Below are 17,177 nucleotides of genomic sequence, written 5' to 3' on the forward strand. Positions count from 1 at the left end.
ACAAGAGAATGTTCTAAAACTCCAAGGCCAAGTGTGTGTCTGTTTATGGGACCAGTTAATAAAGAACACACATTTGATTCGAGACGAGAATTTCAAGAACCTGACGCATGGAATGGCTTTCTGTTTTCATGGGTTTTCATTTCCTCCTGCTTCTGAGGTAGCAGAAGCCAGTCCCTCACAAGGCCTCCACATCATTTCTCACCTGCCTGGCTCCTCACCTCTTCCATTCACCCTTGGAAGCGGGATGGATCTGGCGCCCGAAGAAGCTGAGGAGGAGCCTTTTCTACCACCTCCGTGACTTCTTAGTGCAACGTGGACAACGGGGTCTGTGGGCCTCAGAGCACCTTGGTTTCCCCTCTAGGCCAGGGGCAGGAGAGGTAGAGACAAGGGCTGGCTAAGGCCCCAGCAGCCAGAGATGGACTGAAGTGGAAGGGCTGACAGGCACATGATTTAGGGGAAAGGGAATTTTCATACATGTAATTTTTGTTTTATGGGTAGCAGCGCTTATCATCTACATTGATTTTATAGTTTGACAACAGAACATCTTATTACATTAAAGGGTCTATCTAAATGACATTCAAGTATACGTAAACGTGGAATTTATTTAACACCTACTACATCCCAGCATGGATCCACAAGACGGCTAACCCTCATACCAACCTTGCAAGGGAGATATTATCTGTCCCTAGTTTAGATTTGCAGAAACTGAAGCTCACAGAAGGTTAAATACGTTACCCAAAATACAACTAGTAAGTCACAGAACCCGGGTCCCATCTCCTTGGAATCCTGTGTATTTCCCCAAGCCTTCTAACAACAACATATGAAAATTCACATCAAAATCAACAAGTGACTGTAATCTAGCACCAGAAATACTAACTACTTCTTTATGACACTGCACCAAGTCAGCTTTTAAATTTTATAACTTTGCTTTTCTGTTATTTGTCAGCTCTTAACCTGGTTAATATCAGTTCTGTTGACATTGGACTTGGCTCAGGAAATGATTAACGAGTGGGTTTTCAGCCTTGCTTTGCATCTCTTCTTTCTTTCAGTCCTCTATCGTCTTCTTCACCTGCTGCTGCTATGCCTTACAGTCCTCGCGTCAAACACATAGGACTATAAAGGCAAAGAAAATGAGGGTTTCATTGTGACGTTTCAGATTTTGAGTTTCCAAGTCTTTCTTTGGGGGGTTTTTGTTTTTGTTTTTTTTGGCCGCACGACGCGGCATGTGGGACCTTCCCCAACCAGGGATCAAACCCGCGCCCCCTGCAGTGGAAGCGCAGAGTCTTAACCCCCAGACCGCCAGGGAAGTCCACGTACCCGTTTATATCTTAAAGGCAAGGGCTGCAGTGGCATTAAGGGCATCCATAACTCCCAGTGCATCTCCATGTGCCCCGCCCTCTTCTGACCTGCATCCCTTCTCCCGCATTTGCCGATGAGGACACAGGTTCCTAGAAGGAAAGCAACAGACCAAAGGTCTGTTTGCAGAATTAAAACTGCCTTGCAGATGAACTACCCTGTTTTCACAGCTACCTGGTTTCCACTGGCGACCTTTAAAAATGTAAGACAAACATAGTACCAGATTTATATTTATGTGATCAACTGGTTTTCAAAGCACAGATACCAATTAATTTTTTTCTCTTTGCAACAATTCTGTGCAGTAGGCACGGAGCCAAGTCACCAGGCACCAGGCCAGTTAGTGGCTGAGTACTCAGCTTCTAATCCTTGCTGACGAGTACTTTTTTTTTTAAGTATTTTCTCTTTCCTCAAAAGCCCAACATTACAAAGATGTCTTTTAAAAGAAAAAGGTTAAGACTTTATTCAAGATATATATCAGGCATTATAACAAAACAGCAGAACTTCAACCTTTGGAGTACTGTAACTTTACATCCCTTTGATGCACAGTTCAGTATACTATTTGATTACAGATCATTCTATGGGGATTACAGAAGTAAACCAAGGGCAAGTGTACACAGTCACTGTCCAGAATGCCAGCTCTCTGAGTGTGTGCCGTTTGTGAATGAAACACACATCCTTTACCATTTCCAATACTGTGCAAGGTGAACAACTAGGAAGGTACTCGGTGGTGGTCGTGGTTGACAAGCACTGTTAGCACAGACACGTGGACAGTATACTACAGAGAACATACATTTCAGAGGCCAGCGAAGTGAGCAAGCTATTCACATAAAGCCAGGAGGGATTATGCCTAACTCTCCAGTTTATAAGTACAATACCACGTCTCATCTTCTCAGAAACAGAACAGGTGCTCAATAGCAAAGAACCGAAAATTACTACATGAAAAGTACAGACTTTCCAGCTAGCATTTTGTAAACAGCCTGTGTCTGTAAATCAGCCAATTAAAAACATTCAGTTTTATCCTCTAGACAGAACTCCACATCACTACTTGTACACTTTGAGGTCAGTCCACACAAAAACACAGCTTGTTGGATAAGTAAACATGTTTTGCCAGAAATATGACAGCTGCTCTCAGTTGTACAGTGGGTGTTTTTAAGAGAGAATCCAACTCCCTAACCAACACTTGAAGGAAAAATAGTTACATTAAGACAGCAGTTTGGATACCTTTATATTTTTTAAATCTTAAATGAGAACTAATACAGCATGTCTGAGAGTAGAGTGCTTCAAACTTGTTTTTGGCATAGTTGAGTGCAAACTTCATAGCCCGTATGTTAAAACTCTCCATTGTAAAATGGTGAAAATATAGCTTGTTCACAATAGGATTTTAATCTCTGCTGCTAAAGGCATTTATTACTTTGGCAAAAAAAAAAATTGCTAAAAAGCTGCTTAATGAGTTAAGCTTTTTTGCTTTTGTTTCTGATAATTCTGGGTACTCCCAATGACAGGTAAATACATTTTAAAGCGTATATTTTTCCTCTGTCTGAAACTATTCAGTGAGCTTGAAGAAAACAGGTTTTCTGTCTTCCCTCGGGGGTTTAGGTATTGGTGGGTGTGGGGCACAGACAATGAACAGACAGCCTCTGTTTGCCCTCTGAACCACAAATTGCTTTTAGGTTTATTTTCCTAAATCCTTTTGTAAATTACAAAGTCACCTTCAGAGGCATTGTGGGGAAAAGGGATTTAAATATGCACATCTGGTAACAAGCAACTTCAAGTAAAACCCTCTCGGAGGTGGCTAAGATCCAGCCAATGTGTCACCAGCAAAGACTGATGTGTGTTTGCGTAGCTCAGTCTTTAACTGGGCCTGTTTATAGCTGATTGACAGTAGGTTCTATGTGGTACATAACACTCTCTAGTGTTCAGGGCCTATCTATGAACAAACACAATCCAAGTATTATAAGTAACTGGGTTGTGACCACTGCATGCATCACACTGAAAGGAAACACCAACTCTAAGCGTAAGTATATGAGTCCTACATTTAGGGTCAGCTCTACCAGAGCAGCTGCCTCAGACCAAAATGCTATTTAAACCAGATTCTTCTTTTCAGATAAAATTCTCAGTCTAAGCAGGGAGTTCCCTCAGACAGTGATTTGTTCTCTTCCTAAGCGATGCGGGCTTGTATGAAGTACGAGTGCCCATGAGCGTGCGACATCTCTGGTTCACATTCTGCACAGGCCAGGAGAGGAACAGAGGGCATGAGCCAGAGCTGCCCGTGAGCTGGGGAGCCAGTCACATCCATGAAGGTCTCGACCTCTGAAACCTTTCTAGAACCCAGCGTTTGGACTGTTACCCAGGTGTCTCAGATATACTTCACCGCGTATCTGAAACGATCATGATCGTAGGGTTGCTTTTGTTTGGGTGGATGGGTTGGTTTTCGCTTAGTGTTTCCTGAAACGAGGCGCTCCCACTGTGGGCTCCTCTACCTGGGGAAATCAGTCACAGCACTGGGTCCTATTATGGAGACACAGTCATCGTCAAGCACTTTTGAACCACTCAAGATGATTCCTTACAACAGCTCTGTAAGTCTACACGCCCGAGAGGAGTTTTACCAAGGGCGAGGCTCCTGCCTAAAACAATGATAAATCCCCTGTAAGGATTCAGAAGCTCCTAATCCTGGATCCATGGGAGAGACAAGCTTCCTGTGACTTTCCTCTTATTCTAGGCTGTTCCCCTGTCTTCGTTACACTCACACCTGTCACTAAAGTGTTGCCTCTCTTCATTCTAAACTTCCCTCTGGTCTGTTGACTGACTGTCTGAAGGATATGGACCATCGCCCTGCAGGAAGAGGGATGCTGTACTCGAGGTGTATTTGGAAGCTTCGTAAGCACATCTGAGACATCCTCTAGAATCAAGATAATTTTTTACACTTCTGCTTTTGCAGTTTTCTTCCACATCAGAACCTCTGGCAGCCCTTGCAAGTCCACTGTCTTAAGCCAAAAGCCATAAATATGTACATTGTAGTCCAAAGTACTAGTACCAAGAACAAAAAGAAGTTAAAAAGCAAATTGCCTTGTTTGCATATACAGGACTAAAAACGAAGTATGCGACCAAGAAATGACAAATGTGCATCCCAGCAGTGGGGGCGATTCTCTTCTATTTCTAAAACACTGCTGTCTGTACGCCGGTCCAGTTGTGGAAAACTGCTGACCCCCGGCACACTACCTTTCCCTTTAGCCTCTCCCCAGCAAAAGAAAGAAAAGGAGGGGGGAAGAGAAACTCTTCCAAGTGGAACAGGGGAGAGAGGAAAGGCCGCGTCCGAGGCTGCACGCTCAGCACACCAGCCTGCGGGTTTCTATGTTATTAGTGAATAAATAGCTCTTTAAGGCAGAGAAGAAACATTCTGTGGATCCAGTGCTGTTGGCTCATCTCACTCACGTGGTTTCAGTGGCCGAGGATGAGGTACTTTTCTTCCTGAAGCGAGATCGAAGGATTCTAGGCGGTGCCTGGTAGAGGAAACAGAAAAAGGACCCCTCAATTTGGCATAGCATGGAAGCTTTCGAGGACAGCACCCGGCTGGGTTTGTGTTGAGACTCCAGCTCCTTTGGTCAAATGCACGCGTGTGTGAAGAGGCTGGTGCGGCTGGGGGCCCACTCGGAGTGTCCACAGTAGGAATCGGAGTCACAGCCCAAGCATCGCCATGAAGCTGAGCCAGTTGAGCCCGGCGCCTCCCTCTTCATGTTTTCCTAAGTCCCTGGATCTCCCAAGTGAATGGCTACACAGAAGGATGACACATCTTGTTTCTGCCTTGAGAGCAAAATGATCTTACCAAATGACTCAGCAGAAAGACCTCCCCATCTCTTCCCTTGGGAACCAGCCTCGTGTTACTTGGTACATGCTTCAAATTTCCATCACCAAATTTCCAGTCCTCTTTCTGGAGGTGAAATCCCTTCATGCACAGCAAACCACACAACAGAGGAAACACTGCCTTTAAGTATGAAGGGTTCCACCTCATCTTCCCTACAGATGGCTATCAAGGGACCCCTCCTTCCATGGGACACACAAATCACAGGGGAAGTTACTATCACAATAAAAGAAAAGGAAAATATTTTCTAGCATAGCACTCAAGGGGGTTCACAACTGGCCCCAACTCTCCGTACTCAGCTTCGTTTTCTACACTGCCCTTTCATACCTCCATCCCTTCTGACCAGAGGTCCTTCCTCCCTTCTCCATCCAAAGTCACTCCTGAGCCCCACCCGCATGGCCCACCCACAGCCAGGATCGGCTCCTTGGTTCTCACATTGTTTAGCACGTGACAGGGCGTCAGAGGACTTTGCGCCCACGGGGGGGGGGGGGGGGGGGGAGCCTGCCTGCTCTGTGCACTGTGTCCCCTGCCACACTGTGACTTCCTGGGAGCAGGGCCGAGTTCACCACCGTTTCCCAGCAAGGAGCTTGGTGCCCAGTGGAAGGGAGGCAGGGAGGCAGAAGAGAAAGAAGCAGGAACGGAAGGCTCTGGCCTTCCACATCCTGAGTCCTCACGCTACACCTCTGCGGCTAGGAAATGTTTACCAGCCACCTCTGGACACAGTAAGAAAAGAATGGGTGAAACCTGTTTTAGGGATCTGCCTCAAGCAGATTAACCATAAACAGTAAAGCAGCTTGCGCAGCTGTACAAAAACAAAAGCAAAAAGGCACAAAGCCTCAGGACCTAGAATGGTTCTGGCACCTTCCCTGCCCTCCGGGAAGGAGGTCAGCCTTTCCATGCACTGCCTCACCTGAGGCTCACAAGGGTCTCTGCTCTGTGGGCAGGGGGACTCCCAACTTGCCTCAGATGGACTCTCAGGCCGCAGTGTTCAGGGGAAGGGGAAGGGGGGGAGATGTGACGGGACAGAGAGGAAGACTCTGGGGTCCCCCGATTCTGTGGGCCCTGCACCCGATCCCAAGGCTGGTGACCCTGCACAGAGCAAGGCCCTGAGGCTCTAGGCTTGGCCCTCCTGCTGCCAAAACTCCATCTGCATCTACGACTGGCAAGAGTACACACATCAAGTGTATTGTTTTGGTCATTTTGAAGGGCTGTGCCCCTTGTATAACCTTTTACGAACATCTGTGTTGTACCAGGCACTACGCTGTGTCATGGAGATACAGGGATGAACACGCTTTATTTATAAAGACTTGTCATATGACACATTCTGAGTTTTTCTTCCTCCAAAACACTCATTTGGTTGCTTTTCATTCACACATCACCTTAGGTTGGTAGTTGGGTTTTTTGTTTGTTTTTTTAATCCCTAGGCACTATCTCACCTCTCCTATTTCCAAATAAAAGTAGTAGGGTCTTTTTTACCCCTTGGCAAGTAGCTGGACGCTACCTAGTGGCTTGTCCTGCCTGTTTGATGGAGAGAGGTCTCCCTGCCCCAGGCACTCCGGAGGCGTTGGGTGCCTGAAGAGATGCTGCCCCCGGGAGCCCCAGTTCTCCAGGGCAGAGCCCTTTTTGCAAACACACGCTCCACCCCGCAGCCCGCAACACCGTGTACCTCCAGGGGGAACTCCGTCCTTCGAGGTGCTTTATACTTGTACATGAAATCCAGCAGGTCTTCCTCATCATCATCGGAAAACGCCAATGGGTTTTGGACCTGGTGAGGCTCCCATGCCTTCACACCACCCTCATTCACATCCCCCTCAACCACTGAATGTCCATTTACAATCTATGCAGAGGAGACAAAGTACAGCGAGGTGGGATCAGTGTAGAAAGGAGCGAAGAAGGGCACGCAAGGTCAAAGTTAGGCACACAGCACGGCAAGCCAGGCCGGTTAGGAGAGCCGAGGCCCCGGTATCCTCCAGCGACACTGCAGAGGATCCAGGATCATTGCAACTGTGAGACTGGTCAGGCGCCGTGCATGGGAACGGGCACAGGGTTCAGAATCTACTGATAGGCTACCAGGGGAGGTGGGGACAGCGCTGCCTTAACTGAGACATGTCTAACCCTGCAGCTTAGAGCTGTGAGGCCATACCAGAAGAATGCTTCGGGAAAGAATCTCTAGGAAAGATGGTGGCAGTGACCTCTGGAGAGGAATAGCACAGTTTTCTATAATACAAACCAGCAATGCTGACAGTGCCTTCATTACACTTGCACGTTCAGCTCCAGGCATTCTTTAAGAGACAGGATGTAAAATGCCAGGAAGCCTTCAAAGAGAACCTTAAGCAAAGCTACGTAGAATTTTCATTTCAAAGGCCAAGTCCTAGAGGAGCAGAGGAGCCTCGTGGAAGGAGAATCTAGCAGCAGTCTTCCCCTCCAGAACGACAGCAGGATTCCTGTTTCGGTCTGCCGTGACTAATTCCCAGGGAGAGCACCAGAATGGACTCATGTCACTGAGTGCACGGTATTTTTGCAATGTTCAACGCTGAGCATATTCCATGTCATCTGGCCGTGTGGTCCTATCTCAGTCGAGATATAAAATACTTCCTGCCCACACCCAGTTTATCTGACACCCAGAGACACATCTTCCTAGGCTTCGTATATTGTTTTTAATGCACAGCCAGGGGGGCCTCAGATCACCTGGTCCGACCACCCCAAGGCCTGCAGATAAAAACCAGAGCTCTTTCTGGGACACCCTGCTACTTCTCCCCAAAACATTTTCAGCCACCAAATGTGTTCTCTCTACCAAAAGGGGAATAACAGCACCCGGTGTGGGCTTAGTAAAACTAACAGCGGAAGCCTAATCTTGAGCCGCTTTCCGGGTCATTGCTGCTATACTCCCAATAGCCGGCAGGGGGCAGCACGAGAGCAGAGCTGCCTTAACCACGGATTTCAAAGCTGAATCGTAGGCTGGGAGCAACCTGCTCAGACAGCACCTGAGTAAGAGCCCGAGATCATTAAACTTCCTTTGCGTTTTTTGCTCCAGTGCATCCCCCAGCCTGTCTCCTCCGGGTTTAGGTTCCCTCTGGTCCCTTCCCCTGGCCAAATCAGCTGCATCCTTAGGACCAAGGAACATGAAGGCTGGCAACTCCAGGGAGCCCTCCCTGAATGCTCCGGTCCTGCCTGCCTCTCTACTCCCAGCGGGGCTTGGGATGTGTACCACATGGCTTGTGCTGCGCACCCTGGTTCTCCTGTCCGTCCGTCTCACTGCCTCAGCCCCACAGAAAGCATCCTGAGCTATGGCTGATCCTCCTGGGCCCCTCGGAGCACCTGACCCCGGGGTTGTACCCACAGTGGCTGCTGGTCCACTAACCAAGGTGGAGACCTGACATCATCTCAGAGGGCTTGGCTCCTGTCCCAAATCAGAACTCGACACCTATCACAAGGACATTCCTTCTGGACACCTGACAGGAGGAAAAAGAGACAGGCCAGCCCAGGCCCGAAAGCTCTCAGGCCAGGCCAGAAACTGCAGAAGCAGCCTGGCCAGCTCCGTCCGCACCAGCACAGAACCCCACATCCTGAGAACGGGTAGGGGACCGGTTTGAGTCTGTGCCTCTGCACACGTGGTTCCCTCTAAATCCGGGGCCAGGGCTTTCTCTGTACCGATCACTCTGGGGTTCAGAGGGCAGCCCAGAGTCACCAAAACATCCTCAGGCATCGAACAACTCCGCCTGCTCACGTGGTCTGGATTCTGAGCCATGAACCCACACGTTACCAAAATAATAAGAGTAATAATAACAACAACAACAACGACTATCTCAGGACTGAAACAAAAATGGCTTCGAGTTTGTTCTCCTCTGCATCCTTGAGCATGGACTAAAGGGTAGAAAAGAAGTGACCCTCTGGCCCACTAGGAGTGATGGATCAAGGGGAACCCAGATATCCAGGCAGGAGTAGAAAACAATCATTCAACTCAGCAGAGGTGGGGAACAAAGGAGGTTCGTGTGGGCAGCTTGGGGGCTGGAAGTAGCTTCGGATGGAAGCCACAGAGAGAACCTGCTAAAAAGAGAAGAATCCTACTGCTTACTGTGTTCACGGAAGGGTTTTGCCAAGAATGTTGTTTGTAATGTTCTGCCTGACTGTCGGGACCCGTGAGAATAACCACTGTGGACAAGCTGAGCCTCTGAGCCTCCGGGTGGCTACCGTGTTGGGACACTGAATCTCTGAACTGCGTTTCCCTCTTTGCACTGGCTGCCAGGAAGCCCAGCATCTTGGACAGTCTGTGACTTTGTGACATGCACTTAAACTTTTCTTCTCACTCTGACTCCATCTTACCTGCCTATTCCCTTTCTCTCAAGCTTCATTTTTCTTAGTTGGTCCAATTTATCATCTGTATTTCCACAACCAGACTTAAATCCTTTGTGGAACAGGGAGGCGTATAAATGAAGATATAAACCCCACAGAACCTGGTCCCACCAAGATGGGCACCAGGACGAAGGTGAGTGGCTGGGTGGAAAATTCGATGGTGGGCCTCAGCACTCCTCTCCCTCTAGATCCAAATAGAATTGGTGACTGAACAGGTTCTCACCCAGAAGGGTACTGCTGCCCACATCTCAATACTCTGACGGCTCCTGAAGACAACTTGTATGAGGAACGTCTCATGCAAGGTCATGGCCAAAACCACCTCCAAATCTCAAGGAACGGCAGCCAAGGCCTTGAGCCCGCAGAGCTGACCATGGTGCCCGAGGCTGTGCGGCCTCTAGGAAAGGACAGGGGTCGCCCTTACTTTCCACAGCAGGGGAGTGAGTGTGTGGCCTTGACGGACGTTCTGTATTAGCAAACGTGTCTACAGCAGGCTAGGAAGCAGCTGCACCTCTTCTCTCCGTGGAGAGGCCAGGGAGGGAGAAACTCCCAGCCCTCCAAGGCCGAGCTGATCTTTCTGCAGGAGCCCCGGGCCCCCCCCCCCACCCATCCCACCAGTGCAGCAAACAACCCAGGTTAGCAAACACTCCCCCGCAGCACACGTTAGTGGGAGCCGTTCACGAAAGTCAGCAAAGGCATCTGGAGGAGAGCACGCCCATCTGGAACACTCACATCAGCGTCCCCGACAGCCACCGAGGAGAAAGAAGAGAATATTCTGTTAGGGAAGGACCTCTGGGGATGAAACTCACACACACGTGTGAGTGTTCGTGCACACACACAGGTATACACACACGGACACACGCTCACTCTCTGCCCGCGCTCCAAACCTCTGACGGCTCCGGCTGCCGCGGAAAGAAACTGCCGCGGGGCCACCCTCAAGAAAGATGCAATTCTCTCTTTCTTTTAATAGAGAGGATAAAGAGATGACTCTGCTTTTTATATGTCCCATACACTTGATTTTTTTTTAAAAAAGGAAAAAAAACCCCACCTCTATGACTAATTTCAAGCAGTAATAGAATTCAGTTTTCAGCTCTATGTAACATAAGGCAGGTAGAGGGAAAAGAGGGGAGAAAGGGCGGTAGGTATGAGCGGGAGAGAGAGAGAGAATAACAGAAGCACAGAAAAAGAGAGACAGATGTGCAGGAGACAACAGGAAACGATTAACAGATGGGCGGGAATGGAGCAGAATGTTCTCCTGGGGCCCGAGACGCACAGATGGAAATCATTTCAGGGGACCAGGAGGGCCCCTCTGACCAAAGCGTCTGTGACCCCCTGAAATCCTCTCTCCCAGCATCACTGCCCCAGCCCCGGGCATGAGACCAACCTCCCCCGACACCGTCTGCTGACACTTCACACTCAGCACCCTTCACCCGCAGAAAACGGGTCAGAGCTGGAAGGGCCCCCAGGGGCATCAAGCTCAAACCACCCCCACCCCCACTTTACAGAGGAGGAGACTGAGGCCTGGAGAGCCAAGGGGTTTTCCCACCATCACAGAGGTTCCTCGCAAGAAGACCTTAGGGAGACGGGGAAGAACTCCAGGGCCCTGGGTGTCAAGAGGGCCAAGAAAAGGCAGGGCTGCGGCAAAGGCTCCCAGATCACAACCCTGAGCAGGGCCACCCCAGCCGGAGGCCTCCACCGAGCCCCACCTGCTGTCCAGTCCCCAAGAAGCCCCCATCCCCGCAGCTCCCAGGAAGACCGAACTCGACTCAGTTCCCACAATCCGCTGTAATTCTGTTTAAACGTACTGGAAAGGCAGCCTCTGATTATGAAACCACCAGGGGTCATGGGGAGGGCGAGGGCTTCCCCATGCAGACAGCAGCACAGAACAGGCCCACGAGGCAAGAATGGAGGAGAAGGCAGCTCTCCTCTCCCCGGTCCCCCAAGTGACAAGATCCCGGAAGGAGAGGCGTTCTGAACGGCTCATGGAATTTACAGACTCAAAATTGTGAAGGGTGACTAGATAGAAATAACCATAATTGCCCGGGACGCTGTGGTTGTTTCCCACAAACTAGTACGTCCACCAGGCCCGAGTCTTGGCCGCTAGCGCTGGAAACAGCTGCGTGCAGCCCCTCCGTTTCTTTTATCCTTGCTGAGCATATATACACTTCTCTGTCCCAGCACGATGCTGGTCTCCGCAGCCCTGCTCAGGACTCCTTGGACCATCTGTTCTCATTAGGTTTATGGCCTCCAAAACCCCCATGTCTTCTACAGACCTTTGAAAACCTTAGCACTGAAAAGTCTTAAAACTGAAGAACTAAAGGGAAAACAGGACCCTTCTCCCGCCACCGACATGGGAGGCGCGAGCCACGTCTCAGTGGCACCGGGGCAGGGGGCACAAGGCAACAAGGGCGCCAGGTGTGCCTCTCTCCTCCCCTCACACCAGCCAGCAGCTGCAGGCCGGGGGCGGCCCCTCTCGCCTTCTGAGCCAAAGGCACCTCCTTGGTGTGGGGGGAGCAAAGGGGGCTGGGTTAGCCCAGCACCATTTCTGGTCCCTCGTGTGTCTAGTTAAGGTCAGGGAAAGCGCGGGAGCAGGTCAGGAGAGAACCACGTGGCTAAGCTATCACCCACACCCAGGGAGGGTGGCAGCAGGGGCCGGCCGGGCTCCCTGAGGTCCCCTGGCTCTAACAGTAATCACCATCACCACCCTTCACAAAGTCCTTTCACAGACATTTTCACAACAGCACAGTGAAGTGGGGAAGCGGGGATCTTTCTCTCTATTTGAAGCAAATCAAGGCTTAGGGTGTTAGGTGATTTGCACATACTTACACAGCTGGTTAAGTGGCAAAGCAGGACCAGGGCTCCCTTGGCTGCACAAGGACCGAAACCCCTGGGGCTCCAGCACTTCAGAGGAGCTGGGTAAGTGCCTATGTCATCATCACCCAGAGCACAAGGAACTATGACCCTGGGATGGTTTTAAAATAGCTCCACACATCCTTTGACTCTCCTCCCTTCAAGAGGTGGAGATGAATTCCCCTCCCCTTGAGTGTGGGCTGGACTTAATGACTCACTTCCAGCAAACAGAATAAGGCAGAAGTGGTGGTGTGTGACTTCTGACCAGGTCCTAAAAGGTACTGTGGCTTCCCGCTTGCCCTCTCTCTCCTGCATCACTCACTCTGGGTGAAGCCAGCTGCCATGTCGTAAGGATGCGCAGGCAGCCCCAGAGAGGCCCACGTGGTGAGGACCTGAGGCCTCCAGCCAACAGTCACAAGACAGCCATCTTCAGTCAAGCCTTCAGATGGCTGCAGCCCTGGCCGACATCCTGACCGGAACTCCTGAGAGTCCCTGAGCCAGACCACCCAGTTAAGCCGCTCCCAAACGTCTAGCCTGGCTTCGCTGTAGGGTAATACATGTTTGCTGTTTGGAGGAGGTAACCTCCTGACTCCACCCCCCAGACCCTGCAGCTGAAAGGGAGCCCCCAGGTCTGACACCAGCTCATGGTTAAAGCCTCGTCCCGAGGCGAGTCCCGCACGCTGCAGAGATGCTGGCTGTCTACTCACCTTTCCAGGTCCTGCAGGTGAAGCAGCAGGTACACACTGTGGGAATGGGGGCACCATCAGTGATAGCCCCCAGTTGACAGGAACCAGCCCCCAGGTAAACCGGGAGGTCCCAGGGAGGTGTGGGGATCCCAGTGTGTTCAATACAGGGGTCCCAGGAATGTGGGTCTCTGTAGAGACACCGAGGTGGCAGAGGGGATCATTCCAGATCCAGCTTCCTCTCAGGTGCTAGAAAATGACCTTGCCTGGCCCACAGAGCTCAGTCCTTGTGTCCTGCAGCCCAAGGGAAGGCAGGGGGTGACGTCAAAGTTTCCTCTGAGAAATAACTCCAACTGTGCCTGCCCAGATGCCCTTCCTCTGTCTGTCTCCCAGTTCAGAATGACCTGCAGGAAACTGACCGCTGAACCCTCAAAGTGCTCAAACAGCTAATTGGCTGCTACCTTACACAGTCCATTGGTCTTGGTGCACATCTGGGCCTTGGTATACAGTAGGTGCTCACTAAATACAGGCTGTCTCCAAGTTCATGGAAGGCAAGGATCATTTTTTCAACTCCCTTGTACCCTTCCTGGGGTTCAGTGCCAGACTTTCAATAAACGGCGTCTGACAAAACGCCTCCCAGTCCGTTCTGCAGGGTGGGCGATGCAAACTGCATAGAGTTATTTTACACCAATGGGCCTATATTTTTATTTTACATAAATTGTTATATAATATCTTGTTCCGTTTTGTACTTTTTTCACTAGGCCTCGTGTTTTCAAACTCTACCTATATGTATATTGAAACTGTTGCTTCCAACGCTGCGCACAACTCCGCGGGAGGGCAGCCACCGCGTCTTGCCCATCCTCTCCCAGCCTGCCCGCAACAGGTGCTACCTGCCGGGGTTTGCACATAAGCCCTGTGCCTTGTGACTGCTCTCCTCACAAGCCTAAGATGTAGGAGGGGTAGGGATTCTTGCGCCTTTTCTCCAGAGGAAACCTGAAGGCAACGGAGCTCGTTTTCTGTGCCAAGGTCAAACCCTCTGATAGCAGCCGCCTGGGGTATCATTCTGAGGAAGGTTCTGACTGAATCCAGGCCCAGAGGGAACAAGTGTGGTGACTGCTTGTTGACGTCTGCCTCGCTGTGTTGCATTTACCGTCTCTGCGCAGGCCCGGGGTCACTCAGCCAGGATGGAAGCCCAGACTGGGGGCCGTTTCCCCGACCCGACCACGCCTGGCGTCCGAGGTTGGGTGCTGGGAGGGTGCACAAAGCTGGGCCTCCTTCGGCTGACTCCCTCCCAGGCACCCGCACCCTCCACTCTGGGGTTACGACAGCCCCAGAGCCTCTGATCTGGGTGCTTCTGCCCCACGCCCAGACCCTGGGCCATCTTTCACTGGTCTTTCTTTCTGAGATGACTTTTATTTTAGGCCCAGAACAGCCAGGGCGAGGGCCAATGGTCCCTGCCCTCCCTGCTAGGTCAGCACCTCCCTTGCCCGCCCCCTGAAGTCACAGGCGCCACGGCCAAGGGCAGGTCGTGAGGAGAGCAGGTCGTGTGGCAGCACAGCAGGCTCTCTGGTTCTCTGCAAACTCCACCCGCTTGGCCTGCACACCTGCAACCAGAGCGCTGCCCCTGCCCCACGGGGCACAGCAGAGGACGGAGGGCAGCAGGTCAGAACCAAACAAATCAGCCCAAATCCGCTTCCATCTAGTGATTGTCTGGGAAGATGTTCAAAGCCCAGGGGACGCCTCCCATCGCCTTTTTTTTTTTTTTTTCCCGTATTGAAGTATAGTTGACTTACAATATTATATTAGTTTCAGGTGTACAGGTGCAGTAATTCAATATTTTTATAGATCGTACTCCGTATACAGATACTATAAATAATAATGGCTATATTCCTGTGTTGTGCATTGCATCCTTGCAGCCTATCTATTTGATATCTGGTAGTTTGTAGCTCTTAATCCTCTCCACCCATTTTATGCCTCCCGGCCACCACTCTCCCCTCTGGCAACCACCGGTCTGTTCTCAGTATCTCTGAGTCTGTTTCTGTTTTGTTATATTCATTTGTTTGTTTCATTTTGTAGATTCCACATATAAATGAAAACATACAGTATCTGTCTTTCTCTGTCTGACTTATTTCACTAAGCATAATACCCTCAGGTCCCTCCATGTTGTCACAAATGGCAAAATTTCATTCCTTTTTACGGCTGAGTAATATATCCATCGCCTTTTAGATCCTACCAAACCTCTCTCCTTCCTAGTTCTGAAGCTGTCACGAATCATCCGCCAAGGGCAGGTGTAGGCAGGAGGCCTGGCTTCCAGTCCTGTGTGGCCTTGGCACAGCGTGTGACCTCTCTGAGCCTACTTCCTCTGCTTCGTTCACCTCTGTAATGACAATAGAGACTCTAAGAGGGAAAGGGACTGTAGGGTCACCTAGGCCCACTTCCTAGCCAAAGCAGGAATCCCTCCCTAGAGCTTTGGTATATGACTAGTTGACTTTGGTTTGGGCCCTTGCAATGTCAGGAATCTCACTATCTCACAAGGCAGCCCATTTCTGTCCCGGATACTTGCATATTATAAAGTGCTTTCGTAGGTGAGTTAGATATCAACAAGAAGAACAAAACTGGCAGCAGCTACGACCTCGAGTGCCAGGCATGACCGTAAGCACCTTTACATGGATTATTTTGGTTGAATCCTCACGACAACCCTACAAATGGGGCTCGTCATTCCCTGTGTTTCGATAAAGAATCTGCAGTGCAGAGAGGATAAACAGCTTGCCCGGGCCACACAGCTGGTAAGTGGCTACCCCCTTGGAACTTGACCCCACTGGTTCTAGCTCTGCCCACTGAGCCTCAGAGAACTGGGGCCCTTTTTCTTCCAATGACAGCTTTCATTTGAGGCTTCGTAGCCGGGAAGCTGACCAAGGGTGGAGGCGATATCTAATTGCATTTCGCATCCCTATTTCTGCGACGGTGCCCAGGAGGTCAGAAGCTGTAGATGCTCAGGGAAACCTGACGGCCAGCAGGTGAGTGGAGAGAAGGCCCTGGCCTAGGAGTCAGGGGGCCACAGGAGAATGCCACCGGCGGGCAACCCTGGCGACAGCTCCCTTCCCTGGGCCTTTGTCTCTTCATTGGCAAAATCAGAGGATTAGACTGAGTGATCCCCGAGGTCCCCTCCTGCCTGGCCTTTTGGGATTCCATGCTAAGCTCCCCTGGCACAGGGACAGGGTTCCCCTACCTGAGGTAGACCTCACCCCCATGGCCAAGCCTCCACCTCCCCAGCCCTGCTAGGGTTAAAATCTCTCCCTTCCAACAGAAAAGCCACATTCTTCAATCCTGGGGCCGGGGGTAGAGAGGCCATTCCTGAAAGGGTTGGAACGTGGCAGACGCTGGGCCGGGCCCTGAGCTGTTCTCCTTTCCCTGGAGGGGAGCATGGGTTGTCATTCCCAGGGCAGTGGTGAGGCTCCCTCTTTCCCATCCATGTCTTAGACCCTCAAGTCAGGTGGGGCCTGGAAGGACCCCAGGTGCAGGACTGAGATGCCCCTGTAGGCTGCACCTCACAGCACACAGTCTAGGTCTAGGTGGCCTGGAGGTCCCTGTTTATACATTTAAGGGCAGGCTAACCACCTGCACATGTCACAGCCAGAGATTCCAATAGTGGCCCAATTTCAGCCCCCAGGCTCAATTTCCCAGCAAGGTGGAGGGGCGGAGGTGATGATCCAGAACGATCCCTGCAGCCCCTTCCCCATCAACCTTCTGCTGGCAGCAGCAGTGCTCAGCTCCCGAAAGCCAAGCCCCGTAATCTTCCCAAGGAACAGTCTGGGAAACCGAGTCCCGGTCCAACTCCGTAGCCCTCTAATCCCTGCCCCTACCTTCCACAAGCCCAAAACCCACTGAGGGTTCAGACGTCAGTGGGTCCCAAATGTGGCTGCAACCTCGACAGCATCACACACCAGGGGCTCACCCTAGACCTACTGAATCCCCCGGTGGGGGGGGGGCCCAGGACTCTGCACTTTTAAACGAAGTTCCAGGCCAATCCTGGCCCAGGTACCCCTCTACCAGGGGTAGACATCGAGGTAGAGGTGTGG

The 17,177-nt window shown here is 50.9% G+C and overlaps 1 protein-coding gene across 8 annotated transcripts in view; it reads right to left on the bottom strand.

The window, feature by feature from the left end:
- Positions 1 to 1,836: 1,836 nt before the first annotated feature.
- The window catches only part of REEP1 (receptor accessory protein 1), a 111,012-nt gene continuing 95,671 nt past the window's right edge, over positions 1,837 to 17,177 (bottom strand). For 4 of the 8 annotated variants that reach the window (XM_082672246.1, XM_082672245.1, XM_082672243.1 and 1 more), the window contains 4 exons: positions 13,123 to 13,158; positions 6,882 to 7,033; positions 4,789 to 4,856; positions 1,837 to 3,579 (listed from right to left, as the gene is read on the bottom strand). In XM_082672246.1, coding sequence (XP_082528372.1) covers positions 3,573 to 3,579; positions 4,789 to 4,856; positions 6,882 to 7,033; positions 13,123 to 13,158 — 263 coding nt within the window. In that variant the 3' untranslated portion in view covers positions 1,837 to 3,572. Of the gene's footprint in view, positions 4,857 to 6,881; positions 7,034 to 13,122; positions 13,159 to 17,177 lie in introns of all 8 variants that reach the window. The other 4 variants (XM_082672244.1, XM_082672242.1, XM_082672247.1 and 1 more) reach the window with 4 other exon arrangements.

This window comes from Grampus griseus (assembly GCF_964374135.1).
Source record: "Grampus griseus genome assembly, chromosome: 15".
Classification (NCBI taxonomy): domain Eukaryota; kingdom Metazoa; phylum Chordata; class Mammalia; order Artiodactyla; family Delphinidae; genus Grampus; species Grampus griseus.